The sequence below is a fragment of the Pavona decussata genome, unplaced genomic scaffold (genome assembly GCF_977016875.1).
Source record: "Pavona decussata unplaced genomic scaffold, jaPavDecu1.1 SCAFFOLD_2, whole genome shotgun sequence".
NCBI lineage: Eukaryota > Metazoa > Cnidaria > Anthozoa > Scleractinia > Agariciidae > Pavona > Pavona decussata.
Genome location: NW_028145426.1, coordinates 334,550 through 362,160, shown reverse-complemented (window position 1 = coordinate 362,160; position 27,611 = coordinate 334,550). Strand labels below are relative to the sequence as shown.

At 38.3% G+C, this 27,611-nt stretch overlaps 3 protein-coding genes across 4 annotated transcripts in view; 1 reads left to right on the top strand and 2 right to left on the bottom strand.

Moving 5' to 3' along the window:
• The first annotated feature begins 4,146 nt into the window (after positions 1-4,146).
• LOC146489848 (divergent protein kinase domain 1A-like) lies at positions 4,147-12,049 on the top strand. Of its 2 annotated transcripts, none has more exons than XM_085109977.1 (3): positions 4,147-4,216; positions 7,879-8,020; positions 9,950-12,049. In XM_085109977.1, exons 2-3 carry the CDS (start codon positions 7,910-7,912, stop codon positions 11,159-11,161), a joined length of 1,323 nt encoding a protein of 440 aa, XP_084966103.1. In that variant the 5' UTR covers positions 4,147-4,216; positions 7,879-7,909; the 3' UTR covers positions 11,162-12,049. The 2 variants fall into 2 exon arrangements, with proteins under 2 accessions (XP_084966103.1, XP_084966171.1); XM_085110045.1 differs by having other exon boundaries at positions 4,182-4,302.
• A 376-nt stretch (positions 12,050-12,425) lies between these two features.
• Positions 12,426-15,348, bottom strand: LOC146489847 (melanocortin receptor 3-like). The gene is made up of 2 exons (XM_085088137.1): positions 13,975-15,348; positions 12,426-13,659 (listed from the first exon to the last, which is right to left on the bottom strand). The coding sequence occupies exon 2, from the start codon at positions 13,631-13,633 to the stop codon at positions 12,656-12,658; it is 978 nt and encodes a 325-aa protein (XP_084944263.1). The 5' UTR covers positions 13,634-13,659; positions 13,975-15,348; the 3' UTR covers positions 12,426-12,655.
• A 2,141-nt stretch (positions 15,349-17,489) lies between these two features.
• Positions 17,490-27,611, bottom strand: part of LOC146489846 (peptidyl-glycine alpha-amidating monooxygenase B-like) — a 41,004-nt gene continuing 30,882 nt past the window's right edge. The window contains exons 13-19 of the mRNA XM_085109898.1: positions 27,034-27,153; positions 25,721-25,793; positions 25,056-25,201; positions 24,065-24,147; positions 22,525-22,719; positions 21,568-21,698; positions 17,490-20,607 (exon numbers count right to left, since the gene is read on the bottom strand). Coding sequence (XP_084966024.1) covers positions 19,654-20,607; positions 21,568-21,698; positions 22,525-22,719; positions 24,065-24,147; positions 25,056-25,201; positions 25,721-25,793; positions 27,034-27,153 — 1,702 coding nt within the window. The 3' untranslated portion in view covers positions 17,490-19,653. The remainder of the gene's footprint in view (positions 20,608-21,567; positions 21,699-22,524; positions 22,720-24,064; positions 24,148-25,055; positions 25,202-25,720; positions 25,794-27,033; positions 27,154-27,611) is intronic.

The window sequence follows — 27,611 nt, the reverse complement described above, 5'->3', positions numbered from 1 at the left end:
TTCTATTTATGCTTACATTACATATTCATAAAATTTGATTGCTAACACCAAAGATAAATAATATCATTTAGATCTTATGAGGTAGTTTCAGCTGTTCGTGGCCTCAGAAATAAAAGAATCTTAAATGAGACTAGTTATGTTTACTTGTGCAAAATTCTGTATTTCAAGAAATAACTCAAATAAGGAATTCTTAGACAGCAAAGTAAACGGACCTATAAGAAGATGTCAACTTTACCCAAGTTGCCATCGAAGGAAAGTTAAGTTCTGAATTATGAAAAGCACCGATGTATCGAGATGTAAGGCCTTGAGTTCACGAATTGAGAACAAAGAGCTTAGAAGGTGTTGAAAACCTGGAGGAAAGCTAGCTCTTAGTAGTATACAGAAAATGTATAGTTAGTACGCGTACTTTCCTCGAGAAGTGCGAGTGTTTCGCGGCTAAAAATAAATAGTTCGTAAGAGTTTTATTGAAAGAAAATTGCTTGTTTCGGAAGCTTACCATCTTACGCAAATTGCTAAATTAAAATAAATCATTTCTCTAAAAAAATACAGACAGCTGAAACTCACTCTGAAATTAAGAAAAGATTGTTTAAGAAATCACAACTTGAAATTACAATTCAGACTAACATTACTTTCTCAATGGTCAACGAGAAATCACTGAAGTTCAACGTTTTAAATTATTTTAACCGATTATCTAAATCCCAAAGTTTATTTTATCATTTCAAAATCCCAAAACCAGTAACTACGAATAAATGCGGATAAATATGGATGAATAGCAGAAAAAACGAGGTGCTACCAATAAGAGTTGAATCTCCGATGTTTAATGATCCCAGTGTTGTAGTTTGTTTAGTTGTTGTTGTTTTTTTATTCTTGCGAGCAATTAAGTTTTCGGAGATGTCAATTCTTCTTGGCACCACTCGTTTTATTGAAATACTCTTTAATAGAAATATAATCCGAAATCGCTAACTGAAATGCCAAGTGGCTAAAATTGAAAATAGTTTAAAATGTGCTCCTACATAAAAACTGCAAGGAACATTTCTATCTTTTACAAATGAACACTTTTGGCTAAATACAAGAGAAATCAAATATTAAATGAAATCGCATAACAACATGCACTTTATAACGGAGACTTAAAATAGAACACAACCTTCTTGTCCAAATCTTGGTTCCGCCTTTTTTCCATAAATTAACTTGCTACGTGTAATTAATTACGTGTTGGTACAACAGATCTGGTAAAACAGGTGTTTCCGTTCAGTAATTACTTATAGATTAAAAGTCGTTAAGGGTAAAATTCAAGTGGTTCAAATACAACTTGAAACATGGCGGAGTTACACCAAAAATTACTAAAAACAAATAAGCAAGTTATTTCCAGTCAAGTTCTGGCAGCAAGATAACTAAAAGTAAAAACTAAGGAAACTCTTGTTGACAAAGCATAAACAATCTATTGTTACTTCTTAAAAACCAATTTGGCCGTAACTATTCAATGGTACGGTTTCCGAGGAAACACTTCAAAACAAGACTTTTGCTTCACACTGAATTGGTACCAGAAGAAAACAACTTTTGATCAGCATAACTAACATTATGTCTACAACAAACTATTTCGTTGAAAGACATGACTAACATGGTTTCAACTGTGTCACTTGTAAAACACAACCGTAAGGATAATCTAAACAGTTCCAGGAAGTCCGGCTAAGAAGGCAAAGTTTCTCTTGTCGGTGACTTACACTACACAATTCATCTTAATTCCCTTAACAAAATACAAGTACAACTGAAATAACTAACACACTAAAATCATTGTTATTCAAACCCGCCATCGCGCAGAATGCCTGGACATCATTAATTATTCATAAGCGGTGAAGCGGCAAATTCGAATGCGTGCGTGCCGTGAAATGGCCTGAATAAGAGAAGAAAGGGCCCAGAAATGGACAAAAATAGGCCATTTTTTGTATGGGGGCCGTTTTCAGAAGCGATTTTCTGACAATCCAAACGGCCTTTCAAATTTTCACTCACGGCAAATGAAAGATGGGTCTTTTCTGAAACAAAACCCGTTTCAACTTTGAAAATAGGTCAACAGGAACCATTCGCCTTTTGAGTTTAAAAACTAGCTGTTGGAGTTGCGTTTGAAAATGGCGCGTCTTGGGTAAAAGAGCTATTGTCATACGGGCAGGTCTGCATAACAATGGATGTCAAAACTAACAATTCATAACATCAAGAAAACCACTTGACTGTAAAATATTCCAATTACCGCGAATTTTAAAAGTACTGTATTCTTGTTGGCACAGCTGGTTTATTCGAAAACCTGTCTCGCAATGAACCAGTGAAGCGAAAACGTAAGCAATTTTTTCAGAGCTACTTCGAAAACCAGATCCACCCGCTGTTAATCAATATTGTACCTCCTTTTGTAAACGAAAACGGCGAAGCAGTTTGGAGATGGAGAGAAGTTTGTGGGCAGCCCAGCAAAGTGTTTGCAATTCTACAATAAAGTTTTCTGTCTTTCGGCTACCGATTACCGCAATGTGCTCCGCGGGAGCGTGTTGGAAGTGCGTTGTTCTGTAACACTGGTACCATCAATAGCTTGTAGCTTTTAACGTTTCTTAGCAGAATTTTCTAGTTAAAGCTTCTCTTTTTTTCACAACAAAGAGAATGGTAAACGAAGGCGCGCTCGCGCTAACTTTCTTCAATAAAAAGTAACTCAAGATCTTCGCACGACCAGACGGCATTCAAGTTATCGTAGGTTCGAATGATTTTTTTTTTGCCTAGGCTTAGCGGAAGTAGAGAGTTTCCCTATGCAAAAATAGTGTGAAGCTGATCGATCGGTCTTGAAAAACCCCTCGATCTGTTAGACTACTGAAAGTCAAAATACTGGTTTAAAGCACTTATTCAGCCACAGTGGGAAGGTGCAATATTAGGAAACAATAGAAATAGCATTAGTTCGTCAGGCCTTTGTCTTTTAGCTTCGCTCCGACAAGTTGATGAGCTAAACGGTATTCCCTGCAGTACGCGCGTAAATTTGGACCAATGGCAGTCATTCAGTTTACGCTTCACCGCTAATATTACAGATCTATAATTTTTGCCGTGCAGTAAGTAAATGTCCCAAGAACAATAGACATTCTGCGCGATGAATATTTGAGAGTAATTACCAGCAATGAAATACCATTTAATGATAAAAGTATCCCGAATAAGGACCAATGCACACTCAATAATAACAACGTTGAAACTTTTACTTCGAAAAGAGTTTATTTTTATTGTATAACACTCTTCGCATTTCCTCGCAAGTCGCGCGCGCGCTCGATTTCCCTTCTCCGTTCTCCTTTCTAGCGCCTGCCACGCAGGCTATTACTTCTGTTACATTAGACAACATTTCTACACCGGTTGCAATTGGCCAGATTGAAATCAGCAAAGAAATCGGAATTCGTTTCTCCCGGGGGGAGGGGGCCTCCCATAGAAAAGTGATGTGGGCTATCTTCGTACCTTTTAGGTTAAAATTCGTGGTTTGGTACCCCATTGGCCTATAGGGTGCTTCAATCTAAAATGACCCCTTCAATCTAAAATGACTTGCCTCAGAGGTATGGTGGTGCCTCGCAGATAAATTATTCTGACATATCACGATATTTTGCTCAACCTCGTCCAATAATTGTCAATCAGACTGAATGGAGTGAAATTCGGCAGACGTTGTGCGATTTGCAGTTAATAGTCTTGCATTTTAACCCTCAAAAATAAACGTTGGATGGCCATTTTGCTTGCAAGCATCTTTTTTAAAGGTGAGCTTCTTGACAAGCATTTTTGTAAACATAGTCTTGTATATTTTCTATATATAGTATACAATTTTTGTTTTTCTGTTTGCTTATCTAGCCACACCATACCACGTCATATCATATGCACTTCCGCTTAATTCTGTGAATTCGTGAGTTGTCCTAATAAACCTGATGAAGACTGGTATTGGCCAATCGAAATATCGTACACTTGACAAGCCTGATAAGTCCTTGCAGTAGTCCTTTCGACTTTCATTTCTATTTTTATCGATTTAAGTGGTATTTAAAATCCTTATTTACAAAAAGAGAAAAAAAATAGATACCGTATCGGAAGTGTTCCCCAACATTGGTATCGATTTCATTAATTTGAGTATCGATATTCGCCCACGTCCTCGATAGGCAACAACACCGACGCAGACCAGGACGCGGACCCTTCAGATCATAATTAGGTGCTTCTTCTTTCCCAGGTGAGTTTATTTGGTTTGAAACAAGAGTTAAGCACAAACGAAAGGACAAAGGCTCCGCCTTTTTATCTAATATCAACGACATTTGGGTGAGCACTCTTTGAATATTCCATACAACGGTCAAATATAACAATATAAGCGGTTGAAAGAATATTTGATTTTGGTTCGAATTCGCTAGGAAACCGACTCAAGCTCGCCGTTTGTGAGTCATTGGCGCATATATGTGATGTATTTAAAGTCTGAATAAATTTAGTTAATCATTGTTGAGGCTATAAGAAAATCTTTCCATTCTAAGTTGCTGTTCTTGAAAGCAGTTGAAAGGAAAGCTTACACAGGTTAGACCACTTTGAGACAATTAATCAAACAAGCACTTGACTTCTTTCGTACTATTACATTTCTAACAACAATCGATGTCATGAATGGATCAGTATCATAAATAGATCTGATGACTAATAACCTTGGTACGGGTTTGAACGTTGATCACTCAGATAAAGTGACTAGAGAGGGTTCATAATTTATGTAGATGGCGGCCATGATTATTTTAAATTTTTTCCCTTACATTTTTTGAAAGCCCCCCCTCCCTGAATCTAAGTGAAGTTTTTCTGCCCCCCCCCACCCTCATGAAATATCATACAATCCATGGTAAGATACCCACCAGCCTGTTTGACTTTAAAACCTTCTCTAAAATGGCTGATATAAGCATTTATGGAGTCTCAACATTCAGGATCATTTTTATGACATTTGCATTATAATTAAATAGTAAATTATATTTTCAAAAGTCCTTTACAAAAAAAAATAAAAGGATGTGTCTGATATTCACTGCATGACTTTAGAGAATGCAGTGGTTTTATCTTAAAAACTAGAAATACGTGACTCGCAAAACCTCGCAAAGCTGGGGCTGGGTGGAAAGCCCTCTTTGCTCGTATTTTAGCATCAAATGAGGAGATTAAAAGCTTTCTGAACATAGCAATTTTGATGAGCATGGTCTTTTCGTAGTTCCACAGGCTAGTTTGCGGTTAAAAATCTATTTCTGACGCGATGAAATGTACAATGGGCATGCAGCGCCGTTGTGTTCGATGAATTTATTTCCCATGGAAAATTATTTCACCGCGGCCACAAAACGTGTAATTTCTTCAATGCAATCTTTCACAAAAAAGATTTCTGGAAGAAAGGGAAAAGATTCTGGAGAGATAGTTCTGTATCCAGTGAATATTGATGAACATTGCAGTTGAAATTTGATCCCGATTTCCCGATGTATGCAAATTTTGCTCCAGACGACGCCAGACAGCCTGACGTCATTCATACTTTGTTTTTCGCCATTGCTAGGCAACATTGCAGACACCTTCAACGAAATATATATACATACATACATACATACATACATATATATAAATATATTTTTCGCTCGAATTCGCGCGGCTTAGCTCCGCTCAGGCCGGCTCGGCCCGACAAATTTATTAACCTCGCTTCGCGGGGAGCCACATTCAAAAGTGACTGTTTGGTAAATGCCAAGTAATCATACTAATATGTGTATTTCATGTGAGGAATACTTGCACAATGCAATGTGCTATCTTTGAAAATCTAACCCTTGCCAATCAATCAATCAATCAACCTTTTTTTGTACTCACTCTTGCTCAAAAATAAAATTACAACAAAGAAAATATTAAAAGTAATAATTAGAGTACTGGCTGCCTGGAATAATCATAGGGGCTAGCGGAGCCAGGCAGTCAGTTGACATCAGTATTTAAAAATAGAAATAAAATACAGGTCAGCAATAAAACTGAAGCACAAATGCATACACAAAAAGAAAAAGAGGAGAGGAAATGCTAATTCTACCCTATGAGGGAAGTCTAGAATAGTTAAATTTAAATATGAATACAGAACAGTAATATAAGAAGAGCACACAATAGCTATGGGAACTAATAACAAACAAAAGACTAATTTACAGGTAATTTGGGAAACAACACAACTGCTAATAAGATTATTTAAGAAACTAATAATCTTTGAGAGGATCGCTTTTTTACTGATTCCTTAAAGTTTGAACTAGAGAGGGTTTTTGAATTTTCACTAATTGAGTTCCATACTTTGGGGCCTTTAAATCTTTTATTGAATAATCCATAATTTGTTCTTTCTTTAGGTTAAGAATAGAACATATTCGAAGCCCCAATTTTAGTTGTTGTTTTGTTTTGTTTTTTTATGTTCACATTATACAAACTGATTATAACCTTATAATCTCTTTAAGTGACTTGTAATATTAGGTTTTCTTTAAAAATAATTCTACTGGGCCAATTTTGAATGTGGTCTATACTTAAACTGCATGTCCAGTTTACAATGCAGTGGTTTGATAAGGACGAGGATCTAATAATCCTCATCTTCATCAATCCCCTGCATGATGACTTGAGTGTTAGTGAGGGTGAGAGTAAATTTGCATCACCACCAGTGAAGAAAAGGTGTAGCACTGGAAGTGGACGGAGTGCCATGTAAGTTTTGCATTTAATAGGTGAATCACAAGCTCGCACAGCTGCCACCACCTGAGGCTAGCTTGATCACCACTTGTGGTAATGTAGAAGACAGAATTAATAAAATGCAGTTCCGAGAGATCAAGTTAGTATTAGTGTGAGTTCATTATTTATTTATTAAGTAGACTTTTTATTCTCATTGATGAGCTCCAAAAAATATACCCAACAATTTATATAAAAGAAAATTTGTTTGTAGAACCAACAAGTGACATATAAACTGATATATTAATGGAACATACTGTAACAATTGAACAGAAACTTTTTTGATGCCCCCCCCCCCCCCCTGCCTTACACCTTGTGCTACTTTTGGGAAAATTTTCTATACCCTCCTCCCCCCAAAAACAACCTACCACTGAAAACTCATGATCCCCCCCTCTCAAAATCATCATAGATCTTCAGTGTAATTTGGAAGGAATTTGTGGTCATTTTAAACAAATTTAGTTGTTCTGGTAATATTTTCTTCTGTAGGGAAACAACACCAAAACATTAAACTCACTCAATAATGGTCAGAGATTCCTTCCAAAGTATACAGAGAAAACTAAAGACAATGGTATTCATTGAGGTATTAAGTGAAGTTCATTGTCCCATTTTTTTAAGCGTTTTGCGAACTGAAGTGAATTTCCCATACAGTTCTATATAGGAATCTACATCATTGTAGAACCAAGATTAAATAGTTTACAATCCTCCACCAAGGACCTAATTAGGTTTGGAATTCCCTACCTCATGACCTGACTTTGTCCCCCAGCTGTTTTAGTTTTAAGATTTCGCTAAAAAATTTCTCATTGAACGAGCACTAAATTAAACTTGCCCAATTCCTCTGATTTACTATGTCTTTTCCATCTAGTGCATTGTATGAGGAAGCCCAAGGCTTATCAAGCTTGTAGCTTCTATTGGGCTTCCTCACCACATTCCTCATATTTTTTTCTTGTTGTTACCTGTAGTTTTAATGTATCTTTTTGTAATATTTGTGTGGCAAATAAATAAATAAATAAATAAATAAATAAATAAATAAATAAATAAATAAATACATACATACATAAATAAATACATCATGTTCATGACCACCGGATGGTGAGCTTGGGTGGTGTGTGTCCTAAAATTTGGATTCTTTATTGAAATCACACTTGTATCATTTTAAATCAACAGGTAAAGTGTGAATGCAGATTCCCATTCAATCATGGCTAGGTGGAAATATGTCATTTTAATAACAGCAGTTGTCCTCTATTTATCACTGTGTATACTTGACAAGCATTTAAAATGTCGGATGCCTACCATTGTCAGTTCTGTGGTATGTACATTTATTACATTAATCTTTTCTTCTCTTTGTAATTGCTTTTCTCTACACACAGTCCTCTGTTTTGCTTTGGGGTAAAGGACTTTTCTTTAATATCTATAAGGCAATGATCCCTAGCTGTCAAGAATCCAAGACTAATACTTGCAAAGGTAATTGGAAGCTGTGGAGATATTTTGAAATGATAGCAGCAATTTTGTCTTATTGTAACATTAGGTTGTGACCCTTCATTGATGATACTCCCTATCTCCTACCAAAGAAGATTGCCTACTGTACATCTTTATTCTTTCACAAAGTGACCATTTCATAAGGCAAAGACAATAAAACATGCTATTGTTAGAATTTTGTCAAGGGTGATCATGACTATTTACTGTTTCAGGAATACAGCACCACTTGATATAATACAGGTGTGGCCGCATATATCGTCCTTGTGTTCATAACATGTGGCAAGATCTTACTAAGACTTAAAAAATTGCCAAGACATTGCCAGTCTTAGAAAGCCAGATTTCTTTATGGCTGCAGGTGTGATACAAACTTTATAGTGTCTAAAAAGCACTCAGCCTGAGGCCTGGTTGTTCAAAAGCCGATTAATGTTAATCCATGATTAAAGGTTAACCGAGGTTCTCTGCTCGCTTGTTAAAATTGTTTTTAAACTCTAATATTAAGCTAGTGGTAAAGAAACGCCAACGTCAAAACTGAGGGACTAGAATCTTTTTGAAAAATCTTTATTGTTGTGTAATTAAACTCGAACTAAAGTTGTTGTTAATCCAGCATCAGCTTAATCGGGCTTTGAACAACTGGGCCCAATTCTGTAAAAGATTTTAGCGTGACAAATTGGCTAGATTGGGAATCTCCCCAATGTAGACCCAAACTCCTACCTTACAGAACAGGCAACTAAATGCGAATTTAAAGCATTAATAGTTTCTTAAAAATATCAAGTGCAAAATGACCGAACATCTGTTATTACAAAAATTAAAAGTACAATTAATTGGACATAAAGTTAAGGACAATTTTTAAAACATATTCAGTTAGTGGTACCCATGTTTATTTAGATCAGATTATGTAAAATGTGTGGCAGTGTACATGCAATTCATCTCATGTGATTCTTTCCTTCACCCTTCATGTAAATTTCTGTCACTGGTAAGCCAGTTAAAGGGAGGGGTTCACGGTTCTGTGCATCTCCATGAATCAAAAATACTTTTTCGCCTTTGTTTGCTTTGACCCAAGCCTGTTTAATTTAATTTGTTGTTTATGAACCTTTCGGAAGGCAATAGGTAACTCGGGTGGTAATTTTTTTATATGATTGCATTATTTCGCATGCAAATAACGGTAAACACATCAATCGTGGAGTAAATCCTACGGGTCAACACTAATTTCAAATATCGACAATATGAGTACAATCATTATCCACTAGCATTTTCTGGAATTTTGGTCATCAGTCATTTTGATTGGACTAATTATAGAATGTGATAACTGAAGCACATATGAGTGGGATGTTTAAGGCCAAAAAGTTGATGAGAAAGAGAAAAAAGCATTTAGATTTGTGCCCATGCGCTGAAATGTGAACCCCTCCCTTCAAACCAGCTGTTTCAAATGGTCAACTTGTCTTGTGTTGTTCCAGAAAATATCCATTCCCCCCCGACCTCCTCCCCCCATGAAAGAGTTTGAGCACCCCACCCCTCTGGATTTTGCAATTTAGCTTCATACTTTCCTTTACAAACAATATCTTTTGAGAGTCCCCCCTCGATCGAACCCCTTTGAAATTTCCAATGACCATCTATGGAGGGAATGGTTATTTTCCAGGACCCATGTTCAGCAATCTGTTATTGCTACCATTCTCTGGTGGTGACTGCTTAATACAGGTTTGACTGGATGTTGTTTTACATGGAGTCTTGTAATTTTACATTTTGTTAACTGCGGTTTCAGTGTTCAGCTTATGAGGCAGGGCAGATGTCTGGCCCACTGTGCCCTGATCTTTGTGAACAACACAGCATCCATTTTGAAAAGTGTCTTTCAACGATGATTGAGAAACAAGTTTATACTGGAGAGTGGAGAGGCACGCCAGTCATCCTTAAAATGAACATGGACTGGTTTAAACTGTTTGAAGAAGTCCAGAAAACCACGGGCAATGACGTTTTGTTGTGGTGTCAAGATTTTGTTTCCTCTCGGGTGGAGACTTTGTTTGGTGATTGCTCTCAATGTGACAAACTCACATCACGTCTGCTGCAACTTTGTGATAGCAACACGGATGGAATGGTGACAGCCCCAGAAGTGAGGTCATTTGTCTCTTTGCTGCATCTGCTAGAGCCCATGATGCTGATCACATTAAATGAAAGCAAGTACTCTGTGGATTTCTATGGGTATTGTGGTGGATTGTATGTGCTTGAGAAAGTGCCTTTTGTTGCCTCACAAGTGTTTGGAGAGACATGGGCATTGCGAGACTTCTCCCTTTTGCCTGACCTATTTGAACCGTTGGAAGAGGCTGTCAGAAATTTTGCAGGAAAGGTTGTTGATGCTGTTTTCACCATTCCATATATTTGCACAATTTTAAGTGACACTATCACTCTAACGAAGTATCACATTTTTAAGGCCTTTTCTCAGACCCACGTTCCCAGTGACAAAGAAAAATTCACGTTTCTCTATTCAGTCCTGGATGCTACGCTAGGTGTATCAAGTAATCCTTATGGCATGCTGCAGTCTTGTGATTTGCACCTTGGAAATTACGGATTCAGTAATAACTCTGTGGTAAAGGCGATTGACTTTGATCTCACATACCCAGTGACTCACTTGAGCACGATCTTTGAGCAGAAACAATGTACATCTGATGATGATTGTTGGGTTGGCAATTCAGAGGATTGCCAGTCGTCATGTAACACAGCAACAGGGACTTGTGATTCAGTCGTGTGGAAGCAGGATTTAATCAATATTTGTGACACTCAAGTTCCCTTTGTTTTTAGAAGTCCCACTATCTTACAGCAGACAGGACAGAACACCACATGCCTAAAGACAGCCATTAGAAGGCTTACTGTGTTCTGTCAGCAGCTGCCAGCGATACAATCAATTGAGGAGTTATCACGGGCTGTGCTGGCTGTTAAAGAAAAACTGCAGTATATTGAGGGCAATTGCTCTTTAATATAGTGCTGGCTGATTGTATTAAGGATAATTACAGTGACAATGACATCTGAATATATTTTCATAGTTTGATGAGATAATGAATCAGTTAATTATGATATACAAAGAACAAGGTTATGAGTGAAGCTAGGAATTCAACGAGACGAAGATATATAGACAAGATGATGGATAGTTACAAAGAGAGGAGACGGGTAAAATTTAAGTTTTAAGCATATTTCTAATTTTTATTCCTTATTGCTGTCTTTGTTTTGCTAGTTTTAAAATAATTGTAATTTTCGAACCATTTGCAAGTTTTTAAAGCATTACGTAGTTTTTTTTCTTTCTCAATCTACTGATCTAATCTTTGAGACTCGTACGACTCGTACCAGTTGATATGCGCTTTCACGACCTAATCAAGTGGTTAGTATTTGGACAACCCTCTCCATGAAGTACGAGATGAGTAATACGCCTGTCGTTCAGTTATCTCACTTAATACATTGATCTACTTTATGTGCACAACTTATTTAAAATTTGAAGAGGCCCTGTAATGTAGTTTCATTCTAGCCTCTGTGATTTAACCCTGTATAATACATAACTCTGGAATTTAGCCTTACAGGCTGCAATGAGTTCTTAATAAACGGTCATCGTTTATTTCGCCCTGGAACGTTCTCGACGTCAATGAAAAGCATTGGACATGCTTGATACCAACAGGAAGAATGGCCACTGTATAAAAAGTTTTGACGTAGCTGCTTATATTTCAGCGATATCAGTTGCTTATCGCGAAGATTCTTCACTCCGTATCAGTGAGAGAAAACTGGCTTAAGGAGCATGACCAACATTTGCAGAACTATTTACACGCACTACGTACCTCGGCACTTTCAAGTGGTAAGCATGCTGTGCGGTCCTCACTCACTCACTCACTCACTCACTCACTCACTCACTCACTCACTCACTCACTCACTCACTCACTCACTCACTCACTCACTCACTCACTCACTCACTCACTCACTCACTCACTCACTCACTCACTCACTCACTCACTCACTCACTCACTCACTCACTCACTCACTCACTCACTCACTCACTCACTCACTCACTCACTCACTCACTCACTCACTCACTCACTCACTCACTCACTCACTCACTCACTCACTCACTCACTCACTCACTCACTCACTCATTCATTCATTCATTCATTCATTCATTCATTCATTCATTCATTCATGCTATGATGCATGCCTGCATGCACTCACTCACTCACTCACTCACTCATTTCGTTCGTTCTTTGTTTAGTTTTTTTCTTTCTTTCACGCATTCCTACTTCCCTTGTTTCATGCATTCATTCATTTGCTTTTTCAGTCGTTTGATTATTCTCTAGTTTGCTAAATTCTCTGTGGTATTCATCCCACACAGATATACTGCAAAGTTATAGTAAGGTAAATTGAGAACTATGATGACGCTTAAATCGAATACAACTCGCAATGAAGGACCATCGAAGAATACCCTACCTTGAGGAATACCCTAGTGATGCGTGTTCGATGCCGAATTCGAATGAATGTCTTCAGAGCGCTTTATTCCCAATAGTTTTGCGAACTGTCTACGGTATTTGTGACTCCTCATACAATAAACGTAAGGATTCAGCGCAGAGTTACACGACAACACTACCTGTACCCAGGGAAAACATTTTCTGAACAGGATCGGATTTTTTGAAGGATTTACGATGATCGGAAGAACTAGCAGTGGCAACCAGCACAAGGCATAAATTCCAACAATCGTAAAAACAGTTTTTGCTGCTTTCTTCTCGGCTTGAATCTGTCGCTCGGCAGCTGGTACGTGTGGCTGTGTCGGTAACACGAGTATTTGAACTCTATTCTCTTGCTGTTTAGCAATGAAAAAAATGTAAGCATACATACTTATCGTCCCCAACATTACCACGAAGCAGTAACCGAGTATAACGAAGCGTGGAATAAAAGCCCGTGCGTAAATTGCCCCAAATGCGAGAGAAATTAACCAAACTAGGGCGATGGCGGACAAAGCTGTTTTGACTGTCATGATGGACGGATATTTGAGTGGGAAGCGTATGGCAATAACACGATCAACCGTAACCGCAAACATGTTGGTAACCGAAGCTGTCAAAGAACAATAACCCAAAAAGCTCCGTGCAATGTCAAAGGGGGAGTTCTGCTGTGTTACCTCACTTGTAAGGTGGTTGTAATTGTAGATCGTCAAAGGTAGATAGATAAGACAGACAGTCAAATCTGAAAATGCCAAGCTTGATATGATGAAATTAGGGATGGTTCGAAGGCTTTCAGATTTGAAGACGGCAAGTATGACTAAACAATTTCCGAAGCTGCCAGAGATGCTTGCTAGAGCACAGATGATGGAGAGAATAATAACTGAATCCGGATCTAATTCTATGGTGTAGTTAGCTTCCTTGTTCGTATGGTTTGAAGGTGGGCTTTGTCCGTACATTGTACAGTTCCCAACGACACAGGACATGATCTTCGAATATTATTTGTTGACCGCTATTAAACAAAAAATCATATGCTTGTAAGTAACATAAAGATGACGATAAAGAATGGAAAATTTACTGTTCTCTGATAAACGGAATAGAAATATTTTTGCTAAGAGCATATTGACGAACAAAAAGAATTCCGTTAAGCAGTGATACTGCAACATTGTAGTACATGACTAGCCAGAACGATGAAAACAGGTAGAACTTAGAGAATGAACCACCAATAAAAAAATAAAACGTTTTTAAAATTGATCCTATAAGAACTTCACAACTTAAGGTAACAAAAGAAAGAATGCTATATGGAATGGACATAAGTACGACTTACCGAGGTTAGGAAAGCATTTCTATTCATTCGACGATGTCAACTTTCTTGCTTCTAGAGACGTTTTTAGCACACCACAGCTTCACTGCCGAGATAATCATCCACAACGGAAATTCAGATTTACAATATAATTATCACCCTGTTGAATTTATTTTCCATAGGCAAACTAACGTAATTAGCCAAGAAAGAAGTTAATGAAACCGATCGAAAATAACCGAAAATTAGTATTTTCCGCCTCTTTTCGAGTTTCGATTGAAGTTAAGTCACAAAGTTCCCTTTGGCTGCGAAATTAGGCAATAAGGCCGAGAAAATATCTTCTAGAGTTAAGGTAAACGCAGCTGCAGCTGTTTCAATATTCATTTCGTCTGTTTAAACTAAATCTCTCAAACATATTGAGATTTCAACCAATTGCTAGGCGCGTGTTGAACGTTTAATTGATTTTTTTTACCATTGGTAAATTGGTTTTTTACCCAAGGTGTTTATTAAAATCGGCCTTAAAAGTTGTAGACTGGAACTGTTGTTTTCAGAGCAAAATTTACTAATGTGTGAATTAAGTAAGGTATAAACGTGAGTCCGGGTGAAATAAAACTTGTATCCTTTCTTGACTTTTGGAAAGGCATGAATTTTAGGGTAATCAGTCTCTATTGTTACGAAATAAAAGATTTAGACACAAATCTTTGCTTTTTCTGAACAAATTAAATTTATGCGAAAGTCGATTTTCTCCAAAACAGCCTTAATAAAATCAATATTCAGTGAGGATTCAAGGGCAACTAAAAGGCAGCTAAGTTAGCAATTGACATGTGTAATTATCATGTAAGTATTGAATGTAAATTAACCTATCATTCTCTGAGATATAAAAGGGCAGTTTTACTGTAATCATTATCATGATCACTGAGAAGGGCATTTGAGCATGCTGAAACATATTGAAGCTGGGTTTGTCACCAGGTGGGTACATTAAAAATTATTTGGAAATACAAATAAAGTTACACTGGTGGATTAAAAGCGTTCTGAAATTATTTACAATAAAAATGTTCCCGACGTTTCGGTCGCAATCACGGACCTTCTTCAGGGGAAGTGAAAGAAAAATTATGCAGAAGCACAGTTATAAACAAGACGCTGATTAAAATTCAGGATATGGGTCATTTTTTCTTGTTAGCGAGAGTCAAGTGTAAATACTCCTTGGGGAGTAACGCCCCGTCGGCTCGATTGAGTGGGTCTTTGACGCAATTAATCTCCCAGGCCTCGAGAATCTTTCTTTGGTGCCAATTATTGCTAGTCCTGAGAGTTGTGGCCTCATCCCACGCGATGTCGTGATTTGTTTTTATCACGTGGTCTGCAAGTGCTAATTTTTCGCCTTGTCGCCGTGCGACAGCCTTTTGGTGTTCGCTTTTTCTTGTTCTCTGCGTTTCGCCAACGTAACTCTTGCTGCAATTAGCACATGGAATGTCGTAAACAGGATCACGAGTATCTTCTTTATCCATTTGGTCTTTCGGTTTTGGAAACATCTTGCTAATTGTCTGAATATCCTGAATTTTAATCAGCGTCTTGTTTATAACTGTGCTTCTGCATAATTTTTCTTTCACTTCCCGTGAAGAAGGTCCGTGATTGCGACCGAAAAGTCGGGAACATTTTTATTGTAAATAATTTCAGAACGCTTTTAATCCACCAGTGTAACTTTGTTAGTATTTCCAAATAATTTTTAATGCTGAAACATGTTTTTCAAACTAACACATCTCTCTCCTTTTGCAAATTGTTGTCAGTCTGCTACTCTCTCGAACGTTTGAAAATACTACATATATTTTTTAAACAACTCTATTCTTTTAAAATAAAAAGTACCTACACCTTTACCAAGGTAGATCCTTTGAGCCGTTTCAATTTTCTAAATCCGAAATCAAGATTGACCTTGCTCTTTTTTGTTAATCGTGTGCCCCAGATAAATACAGAACTAAATTGACTGAGAACCCAAAGAAATCAGTCCCTTGATTTTGTTAACCTCATTATTGTTGGAGGGGAATTTAACGTAGAAGACAGCTAGGAGTTAGATAAGTGTGCAGTTTAAAACAAAGGAACCCGTAGAACATATTGAACGAGCACGAAGCGTGAGGAACCGTGGATGATAGATCTTGTAGGTATCTAGCGCATTCGACTATTGGTTTCAGTTATTAGTAGGAGTTGCTGGACTCCGTCCATATAATGACTGCCGGATAAGATCCGATCATTCCCGAGCTATAAGATTATCAGTTAACAGTCTCGATGCATGAATAACAGAAAATGTTACAGGGACCAGGTATGTCATGTAGCTAGTGGCGTATCTATGGAATGAGCCTGGGGGCCCCGGCCAACCCACCGGCTAACTCCCACCCCCTCCCCCATATTTGTTTTTACCAAGTCCGAGGTCCGTAGGTCCGAGACGTCGTGATATTTCGTTTCACGAAGAGAAGCAAGTGTTAACCCTTTCACTCCCAGGAGTAATCAATATGTAATTTCTCCTTACATTATCTATACATTGTCGACCAGACAGGTGATGAGAATAAAGAAAACCATCAACTAGATGATATTGTTCGATTTAACACCGAATTCTGTGAGCTAACTTTAAAAAGAAATGTATAGCAGTCAGTCAGGAGAATTAACATTCAGATCATGGAGTGAAACCGTTGAGACCAGGTTAAGACCTGCGTTAAGACGTTAACTAACGATGAGCGTGTCTTATGGGATAGATGCGATCCATTTAATTATAGAATACGACAGCAAACAGATGCACTAATACAGTAACGTGGGACAAATGATTAAAGACTTGCACGGAAAATTAAATGTGATACTCTATAGTCGAAATTAAAGAAACAGAAGACTAGGAAAGTATCTCAAGCAGACTGAATACGATCAGTTGAGTCACTACCATGCGCCGAGCACAATTATCCGCTCATGTGCAACTTGGTATGATCGAACAAGGTAGAAAACCCTTTTAATCTAGAAAATTCAAATAAGAAGAGAAGAAGAATTGAAAAGAAGAAAATTTTATGTGAATGGTATACTATCAAATAATCCTTTTGAATCAGAAATGAACATGTTCTTAGACAGCTTAGCTGAATTTCCAGCATTGATAGAAGATGCAAGGAAGGTCTGAAGGAAAATTAGGCCGGTTACAGCAAATATTAGAACGTACTGGAGAATTTTCAAAGGAAAAAAAACTCGTATGGACGAAGGGAAAAGAGACACAAAGATAAAAGATTGATTAAAAACAGGTGTTCTGCCTTTGCTTAATTAACGTTCATGGAAAGATTGATTCCAAAACTCTGGCAAGCGCTTGGAAAAACAATTCACAGGGGCAAATGTTTATGGTATTTCTTCCATCCAATGCTACCGTCGATCGTAAAATTGCAGCCATATTACAAAATTTACAGCAACCAATACTAACTTTTCGGGCTTGTTGCGAAGGCTTGAGGTTTTCAATCGGACAATGATTAATTCAAACAGCATGTATGCAAACAGTAACGTCTCCGACTAACAAGAACTGTCAGTTCGTGAAGAACATTTTATTATTAAAATAAGTCACACATTGTACCATGATTTATGCATTACCTTCTTAAAGTAACAAATTGTTATAGTTACAAAAATGTGTCTAAAACCGATAGAAAATATAATCACAAGGCAACCGTGTAAAACATAGCACACGCTATGGGCGCACTACATTTCACGCAAACTAAACAAAATCCACGTAAACTAAACAAAATTCAATCCGCCTTGCTGTAATAAGGAAAGCATTATCTGTACTCAGCTGACAGCTGTTTTATACGGCTATACAAAGTCTCTTTTGTTCGTTTTTCGATCTTTAAGTTCCTTTCTAATTGAACGTCAAATTTTGGGGTTCTACCGAAGCTTACGTAGAAATAACAAGCTACTTACAAAAACGACTGATCTTCTTGAACATAAATAATTTAAGTGGCTACAACTTACACCGCGTTTACGATAAAAACCGTGCGTAATTTACAAACACGTGTTCAGGGCAGACCGCTTAAATCACTTAGAACTGTTTTCTGGGAAATATTTACAAGGAGGTTGAATAAAAACTCATTTACACGTAACCGATGAGTAATTGGGTCTAATCGGCCCAATTTGAAAAAGATGACAAGCGAACGAAAATCTGCCCGATTTATACAAATGTGTGGCAGTGTGACAGATTTTTTGAATCGGGCCGCCTTTCACCCCGTGCTAAACCGAAACACAACGCTTGGATTGTCTCGGTTACTAGGGTAACCTGAAACATTTGCTTGTTAACCTGGGAAAACTTTGCCTCGGCTGCTAGGGAAACCCTTGTGATAGCTAGGGTGTTACCCTCTGCCTCAGTCCTTGTAAACAGATCCTTAGTTAACAAACTTTATTACAACCTGTTTGAAAAAGTATACTACATTTGTGTTGCTTTTCGTTTCTTACCTATGTTGTCCATTTATTGTTATCGCTAACAACTTATTCACACCGTCTAAAAATAGTTTTACATTATTTCCTACATGTAAGTACCGTCAGTACTTATTCGATTAACCGCCCACCTTCGAATAAGAGCCCATCCCACCCCCTCCCAACAAAAAAACATTTCTGTACATGCCCAGCGTAAAGTAAGAGGAGCGTCAGTTGTGTTCCAAAATTGGTTTTAGATGCGGTAGTCAATGAACTTTTATATTGTTTATGGCTTGTTTATGTTAGCTTTTGCACTTTGTTTTGTCTTGTTGAAGCAAAATAAACTTGTTATCCCTTGTTTTGTTATTCTCTAAAAATGTCCTCGCTTGCGGGAAATTTTGGGAAAATAATAAGCACCCACCCTCAAATTAGCGCCTAGAGCGGTTAATCGAGTAAATACGGCAACAAAGTTACCAACCAACATTTCTGTAAGCAATCTTTAAATTAAAAAGACTGATTCGCAACTGGAAAAACCCCGTTTACAACCACGAAATTGATTCAATTCTTCTGTTCGCGCAGTTCTTACAACACAATTGCAAATTTTGTTTAACCTACGAGAAATGCATAATTTTAATTATTACGTTATTTTACTTATTGTTCACTGATTTGCTTTTTTTTTTCAAAAAGCCGGGTACGAAGGTAATTTTCTCGCGTTTTTGGCGCCAGTTAAGGTTTCAAACAATAAAGTTAAATTTACAAACTTATTTGCCTGGTAAATGTAAGGTTGCGTGTATGTACGTCGTACAAACAGCAAGCGAACGTGTTGGAGAGAACAACAGAACTCGCATCTGCCGTATTGATGTCCTCTTCAGCCAAGTACTCTGTACTTTCTCCTTGTGAAACCATGCATACCATGGACGTAATTAAAATAGCGTCGACTTGAGCAGAAGGTGTCTGACTTTTCACTTTATCGAAGAACCCACAGTAACTGTTAATAGGACACATTACTTCGGCAGTGTACAAAATTAACAAACTTGCTTCTGGAGACTTATAGTCTGAAAGCACACTCTTGTAGGGTGCAAATCCGGTAGCAAATTTCAACTGTCGTGCGAAGACGACTTCATATTACACTCGAAATACATGACATAACTTCTTGGTCATTATCCTGGTAAATTAGACTCGACTAGTTGGTGTGAATAAAGAATTAAGTTTGATTTCTCGGAAAATTGACTTCTTTAAGCCTGAAGACCTGTAATTTGATAGCCGAACTGCAGCAACGTTTTGTCGGTTTTAAACCCCATCGCTATCCGAGTCACTGTAAAAGTCCGTTAGCGTGACCCTGTTGAACCGGTATTTCTGTCTGTCACAGCAATTCATGTACGACCACCAGCCCCTTGTCCTCCCCACTGATAAGTTTTTCTTGCTACCATGGAAACCGTTCATTTGGTTATTCCTGTCCCGACGGTAAGCGCGCAAGCGCAGTGTGATGCTAATGAGAAGGAGAAACACGATGGGTACGGCCAGGACTGACAGGATAACAAGTGCGGGAATCACACCCGCTGTGATGTCACTACTGTTATCAGTGTCGTCGTTGTTTGAGACATCTTGTTGTGGCCCGCTTTTACCAGAAACAGATGCGGTTGGCTCTGGACTGAAGTTGGTGTCTTGAGTGCTATTTATCCATTTACCAAGAGCTGCATGCTCTGAGGTTTGGCTTTTAGATTTAACTTTGTCTGCACCAATGGTAGCGTTGCGGCTTACTGGTTCTTGAGGGTCGCTGATATCAGAACCATTGTCTTTATCTTGATGAGCTTTTTCTTGTGAACTGCGCTCTTCACTATCTAGACCAGTGGATTCCTGGTGACCTTCCGCGGTCATACTAGATTTTCCCCCATCTCCATTTCGGTCTGAGCTTTGATCTTCCTTGTCTGGCTTAGTCGATTCCTGATGACCTTTGGGGATCAAGCTTGCCTTTTCTTCAACCAGTTCTAAAGTACTTGAACCATGATTTGCAGATGCTTTTGTCGGCTTTCTGCTACCATTACCATCTTGTTTAAGATTAGAACCACTCTCTTCTTGAGTCCCCAATAGCGCCTTTGTAATGACCGGAACAGAATATATCGGCGTGGTTACAGCAGGCTGTTGTTTTGATGACAGTTTCCACATTTTGTTTGGACCTATTTCCACAACATACAAAGTAGTACCATCACCAGATGACGCCAAGTCATGAGGCTGTGAAAGAAACTGAAAACAGGAAAAAACAAAAAAAAACAAAAAAAAAAAAAAACAAGTTAACCACAATTGCTCTCAACATTAGCCAACTTTGTACTTCCTTTGAAGGAGTATCTCCTTTGCATGTCCATGAGACGGCGGAAATAGGTCAATAACACACAGTACATTTGATACGTTTATAAACAACAGTCTGTAGGTCTGGCAGTTTCCCTTGGTAAAATTATCGTGTAAGCTGGCCAACAACATCCAACACGCATGAAGGCCAGTCAAATTCAACACGTGTCAAACAGCGATTTAGACGGCACAACTTTTGCTTACCACTGTCGCATGCAATTTTTAGAGTGCGCTGCTCGCGTCATACAAAGAGTTGCACACAACTCTCGTCATTCAACATTGCCTATACCTTCGATTGTCGTAGGATTTTGAAACGTTTTAAAATCCTACGACATTTTTTGTGACGTACACGACAGCCCTAGGCGAGTTGTACGTTTCATTTACACGAAACAATTCGGCCGTTAGGTAATCTTAGATCGCGATATTAGCAACCCGAAGAAGTTCCTGCAGTCCGAATCATTTGACCACAGGGGACTGAAGTAGCAAATCAGACAGTTTTCAAAGGATTTTTTTTTCTTTGTTATAAAGAATGCTTGATGCTTCCACAGAACGTTAACAGATCACCTCTCGAACTACCGGAACCACAACGTTTATATTGGAGCATAGTACAAAATGCAGATGTACTTTGATCGGTACTGTTAGGTGCAAAACCCCAAACACTTGTAAAAGTTCTTTTAACACCGCTTGTAAATTTGAATAATTTATAGTTTAAAGGACCATTCTTAAGTATTTTTGCGAATTTACTGTAACCATACCGTAATTAACTTTTTCAATGCAACGATATGTCAATAAAACATTTGATTTATTAATTTATTTAATTTTCATTTATACGATACTATTTCAACATTAACATCATACCTGTCCCTTTTCTGAGGGCCATGTTTGTAACAGGGCTTTATCAGCAACTCTGATTGTGAACCCTTGTACAGGCAGCGGCTTGCTGTCTCCATCCATATTTGGTCCATTGACAACATGCAGAATTCCTCCCTCTGCAAACACAAACAAACAAACAAACAAACATGGAAGAAAATTAGCAAAGTTCAATGACAGCTAATTCGAGGCAATTTCAACGAGTAAATGGCATTCAGCTCTCACGTCCACTGGGCTACAGAGGAAAAGTTTCCAACTGATGATCTTTCGTGGGGTTTGCTCCACAATGCGGCATTCCGACATCGTGGAATTACCGCAATGAAAAGAACTGAGTTTAGTTATTTATTTGGACTTTAACCGAAAACGTAAAAGGAGAAAAACCAATTTAAGCCTTAACGTACAGATTGGAGAGATACGAACTTGTAATCTTTCAAATTCCTCGAACTTTACATGTTGAGTTGACGTGAAATTTTTGGCTCCTGATAGACTTCCCAAGTCGGATCATGACCGACGATGTGTTCGCTCTGGCTGGAGTAGACTATATCAAAACAGATCTCTGGCTGGTGTACCCACGAAAGCATTATGAAAAGCCAGGAACACACATAAGTTTGCCACTAGTACTTGAATCCAAATCAAATATAGTAACTAACTGGTGAGGTTCGAACAAACGAAACAAGTTTTGTAGACGCGAGATAATAGAAAGGCACGTGCAGGGAAAGTGATGTAGTAAAGTTTTATGTTCTGTCATAAGTCCATGTCTGTTCGCATGAATCCTAGTACAGTGGAACCTCTCCTTACGGACACCTCTATAATACGGACACCTCTCTATAACGGACAGTTGACTTGGTCCCTGAGAGACCGAAATCCATATAAAGCCTACCTCTCCACTGAACTAATCAAATAATCAAAACTAAAGTCCTTTAAAACTTTACGATCTCTACTCACGCTCACTGTCACTGTAAGCCACAGCATAAACGAGTCCGCCAAACAATGGTAACTTGATTTCATCAATAAAGGTACCAGAGACCGAGTTGAACACTTGTACACGGCCATTCTCCCTGTCGGCAACATACAGTGTACGCCTTTTGCTGTCCAGGGCAAGACTGTGTGGAATCATAAATGCACCTGGAGCAGGGATACCTGACAAAAGGAAGAGAGGAAAAAAAAAACCTTGTTAAATCTCGGCAAATCTTTTGTCGTTGGTTGGACAATAAGAAAAAAAAAAAACCCCTGCGTTTAAGGGTATAACACAGTATTTGAAAGCTAGCCTTTGGTAAGGATTTTCTTTAGATTGGTTTCTTTGGGCGAACATTGTGGGTAGATTCCTCCTGGAATGAAAACGCACAAATTTTAAACAGGATATTTCGGTATAAAAGGGGCCTGGCCAGGCCATTCTCACCTTCAATTGTCAGTCAACCATCTAGAGCGTAAACAACTGACGAACAAAATGTGTCTTTTTCTGTAACCCTTACAAATATAATTGGCTTAGTTTTCGGAATAAACCCTATTATTATATCTCTCAGTCAGTACGCGCGGTGTGATTGGTCAATTTTGCGGGTCGCAATTCACTGTACGACCCGCTAGTTTCCTTTCCCGCGCGCCTGATTAACCTCAGAGATATAATAAATATCTTATTAACCTCGTTTTCTCGATTCGCGCGCGGGCCATAAATCAAATCGGCGGAAAAAAACTCAGGGGGTCTGTAACTTACAGTACGGACCTCGAACTCGGTTAGTAAGAGGCATTTAACCGAATTAGAAACCGATGTCTTATAATGCTGTGATTTGAGGCATATTTTTTCAGAGGACGCTCGAATCAACAACGTGCCACGACTGAACGGCGTCTAAATTTGCATTTCACGCCCACAAAGGTGTAGGAGGAAGGAGGGACTTGCCCTTTTATAGCGAAACTTCTTGTTTAAGTGAAATTTAGTGAAAGTTGACGCCCTATGACTAATTACGTACAATCCGGCTTGGTTAAATGGGTCAGGATTGTATTCTAGAAGTTGATCTTTTGAGGTTTGTTCAGGGTTTTCATTTGAGGCCGGAGGCCGGACGTTTCGTCCGGTCGTTTGCCATTCCACGTCCGGTACTTTGACATCAAGTTACCAAACATTTTTGAAAATCAAATAAATTCGCAATGATAAGCCAATGAAAATTCTTTTGTTGCCATTCTCCCTCCCCCTCCCCGTACCAACTGACCATTTTCATTCAGTAATTTACTTTTTAAAGAGAATTTTAGTGAGCGCCAGGAAACTGTTTCCTTGGATCCAGAAACGCTGGAAATGACGTTTCTGAGTATTCTATTTTAGAAATTTCCTGGGGGAGCATGCCCCCCAGACCCCCCTAGGTGCTTGCGCCTTCAGCGCTCGCGAGGCGCCTTACGGCGCCAAGAAAACATTCACGTTCGGTGCTTTCAAAAGTATGTCCGCTACTTTACAAAACAGTTGAAAACCCTGTTTGTTTCTGTCTACAATGTACATTACCTGAGCCAGCGTAAGACGGTTTGCCCCATGAACTCAACAGCTTTCCAGCAGAAGAAAACTTCATAATGCGGGAATTGCAATAACTGTTGAAAAAAAAATATATCAACATTTATAACGAGTCCACCGAAAAGCAAGACTGTAAATAACGGCAAAAGAAAATTACACGTCCACAATTTTTTTTACAGATGTTACAAAGCTTAGGTGTTCATTTTTCAAAACTGATTTAGAGTACAAAATTTGGCATTCGTGTATGGCTTCACTGAGCCACACTACAGCATCATTTTAGATTCGCCTATTGGAGGCTGTCACGTCTGGGAGGTGAAGAGTTATGATAAACAAATAATCGTTGTTAAATCAGAGTTTTGATTGGCTTAGCGGCCATGGGATAGTTAACAATTATTCACCTAAGTGGAGGTGAATAGTGATGGATATTTACCGAGCTAATATACTAATAGAGATTATATCATGCCCGGGAAATACCGACCATTGGATCGTCTTCTGGTTGTTCTTGCAAAGCGAAATCAGCAAGATCTAGCCATATTTCTTGATTGTTTTTAATAAAACAATTATCCACTCGCTCTTGTTGGATATGAAATGATTATAGCCAACTCGGCGTGTATCTATCATATCATATCCATCGCGTGCTCGTGGAATAATCGTTAACTATACCATGGCCAACAAATAGCGGCATTAAATCGTCTCCTAGCATTTCTTGGAAAATTTAATCAGCAAGACCTGGCAATATCTTTACTCAATATTAATTATTCCACTCGTGCTTGTTGGATATGGGATGATTATAGCAAACAAGGAGCTTACACACCTCGTTGGTTATCTTGCCGATCCAACGCGCGCTCGTGGAATAATTGTTAATTACGACTTTAATTTAATTAAGACTTGTTATAGCCCCAGCATGTATTGCTTTTGTGTCTGTCAGTTTAAACAATACCCTAGCTCTGCTGTCAGACTGAAAACAATTCAGAATTAAACGTACCCATCTGCAACAAAGAACTCTCCACTTTTGTCCACAGCAACCGAAGTCGGTTTACAGAATCGGGAATTACCAGTTCCTGGAACAAGTTTTTCTCCTAAAACAAGCAGGCGCTGTGTTCGATCACTCAATGGTGAGAACTTAAAAACCTACAAGAACAAAGATTAATTCACTTTGTTTTTAGCTGAGGTACGTAATAGAGATCACTTGCCAAAACCACTTTTCTTAAAACAATTTTCTTCACTTTCCGTTTAACCAACTTTCAAAATTAGCCCATTATTTTTTTCAGAATAATATTTTGACTTGAGCAACTTTCGGAGTTTTGAGGACTTTGAAACATTTTTTCGTTGTTCCAAATTGTATTTGTTAAATTGCCTGGTGTGTAGAGAGCGAGGAAATGGAAAAGACGTTCTGAAAACTACGTTCCACAAAATTAGAAAAAAAAATGGTTTTGAAAAACCCTGAAAATTGTCAGTTACGCAGACAAGAAGCCACACAAGTTTGCTCATGTAAACTGCTTATCGCGAGATGTTATGTCCTCTGTGCAGTTTTTTGCCTGACAGGGACTCATGACTAAGCCCATAGACTGCTTGGACGCCATTACAAAGGGGGGGGGGGGGGGTGGGGGGAGGAGATGGAAACACAGTAGAACGACTGTGTGGTCAAACCTGATGACTGCCAACATCTGTTAGCCAGAGATTGTCTTCATGGTCAATTGTCAGGCCATGTGGTAAATAAAACCTACAATGTACAAAATAGACAAAACGGTAACTTAAGGACGGTGCCTACTAATACAGAAGTATTTTTGTAAAGTTTATGACTATGCGGGAAAAAAAAGATCTTAGTATGGGCTACTGGAATCTAGAAAGAAATTGGAGGCTGCGAGATAATTAAGCAACAATTATTCAAAAAAGCGGTAAAATACAAAGCAATGGATGGCGTTTTTTTTTCCAAATTAAAGCTTTGTTATCTCTGACAAATGCATAGTTACTCCCAATTTTCTGTTAAAATACCAAGAGCACTTGCTGAGTTCTGTCTTCTCTGCATAGTTTTAACCGCGCAAAAACATCTCTGTATTAGTAGGCACCACCCATAGGAAATCTGAGTATCTCGAGATGCGCAGAACGTTTGCGTAGTAACAAAAGTAGGCACCGCGATTAAACATCTTAGCAGTCGGAACAACTAATATTTAATCATACCTTGTTTGACAAAATTTCGAAACTCCAGTTATTCCATCTTGCGATTTTAAAACGTGAAGATTTTGTTTCATGTACATAGATTACCCAGTACGCAAGGTAAAACGCTTAAGGACGGTGCCTACTAATACCGAAGTATTTTTGTGCGGTTTATGTCTATGCGGGAAAATCAGATCTAAGCAAGGCCTATTGGAATCCAAAAAGACTATTGGGGGTAACCAAGCATTTTTCAGAGATAATTTAGCAATAATATCTCTAAAAAACGCCAAAATATAAAGCAATGTATGGGATTTTTTTCCCTAAATTGAAGCTTAATTATCTCTGAAAAATGCTTGGTTACCCCCAATTTTCTTTTGAGATACCAAAGGCATTTGGTACGTTCTGCTTTCTCCGTGTAGTTTTAAACTGCACAAAAATATACCTGTATTAGTGGGCACCACCCATAGAAAACCCGAGTATCTCGCGATGCGCAGAACGTATGCGCAGTAACAATAGTAGGCACCGTCCTTAAATCTAAATGCACTTTTTTACGTGTAACATTTTTTTACTCTTATGATAGAGTTACATTAGGATTTTTATCTATTACTGTTATGCGCATTTGAACATTTGCTTGAAATTTGCGCAATACAAATTGCATTATTACTATTACTGTTCTTATTGTTACCTCGATGTTTTCTCTGACCACACTAGATTTCAAAAATTAGCAAAACTAAAACACAGAAAGGCGGTCTGAAGTACTGAAAAAGAGCTTTTTTTTTTTCAAGTTGTCAAGACACAGTACTTACAAGTTCTTGCCCCAAAATCCTTTTACTTTTCCTGTCACTGAATCTATGATCCAGACCGTGTGTTCTGATATCGTGCCAACCATGTCAGCATTGCGGAAGACATTAGAGGAATCAAATGTACTGTGAATGAAAAAGTTTTACAGTAAGAATAACAAATTAAAAATGCGGTGTAGCTTCACTTCTCATCATGGACACTACTGATCATGGCCTGGATCATTTAACAACCACACGTACATTCCCTAGTGGAAGCCCTCCTCAGGATCATATGAAAGCCTGCAATCCCATTAAGTCCTATCTAAGATGCTACAAGAACTCACAAGAACATGCAAAATAACACTATCTCTTACATCACACAATGTCGGAAGATTGCAGACGCCTTCTCTGCAACCAAGCATGAAGATAAAGTCGTTTGTCGGCTGACAGGTTTATTGGGGGAACTGTTCTTCAATTTTACCGGATCACAAGCAATATCGTATGGGATTAATTATTGTCGTCTAGGATCTCAGGAAGAATACAACGCGATCCAGTAGATTTCGCAGTTCTACAAAATCATATAGGACCATGAGCAGGATTGCAAC

What these genes read in the sequence shown, in the direction of transcription:
- LOC146489847 (XM_085088137.1), bottom strand. Translation starts at nt 13,633, where the DNA reads ATGTCCTGTGTCGTTGGGAACTGTACAATGTACGGACAAAGCCCACCT.
- LOC146489848 (XM_085109977.1), top strand. Translation starts at nt 7,910, where the DNA reads ATGGCTAGGTGGAAATATGTCATTTTAATAACAGCAGTTGTCCTCTAT. An exon ending in CTACCATTGTCAGTTCTGTG is followed by an intron (nt 8,021 to 9,949) that starts GTATGTACATTT and finishes CTGCGGTTTCAG; the next exon opens with TGTTCAGCTTATGAGGCAGG.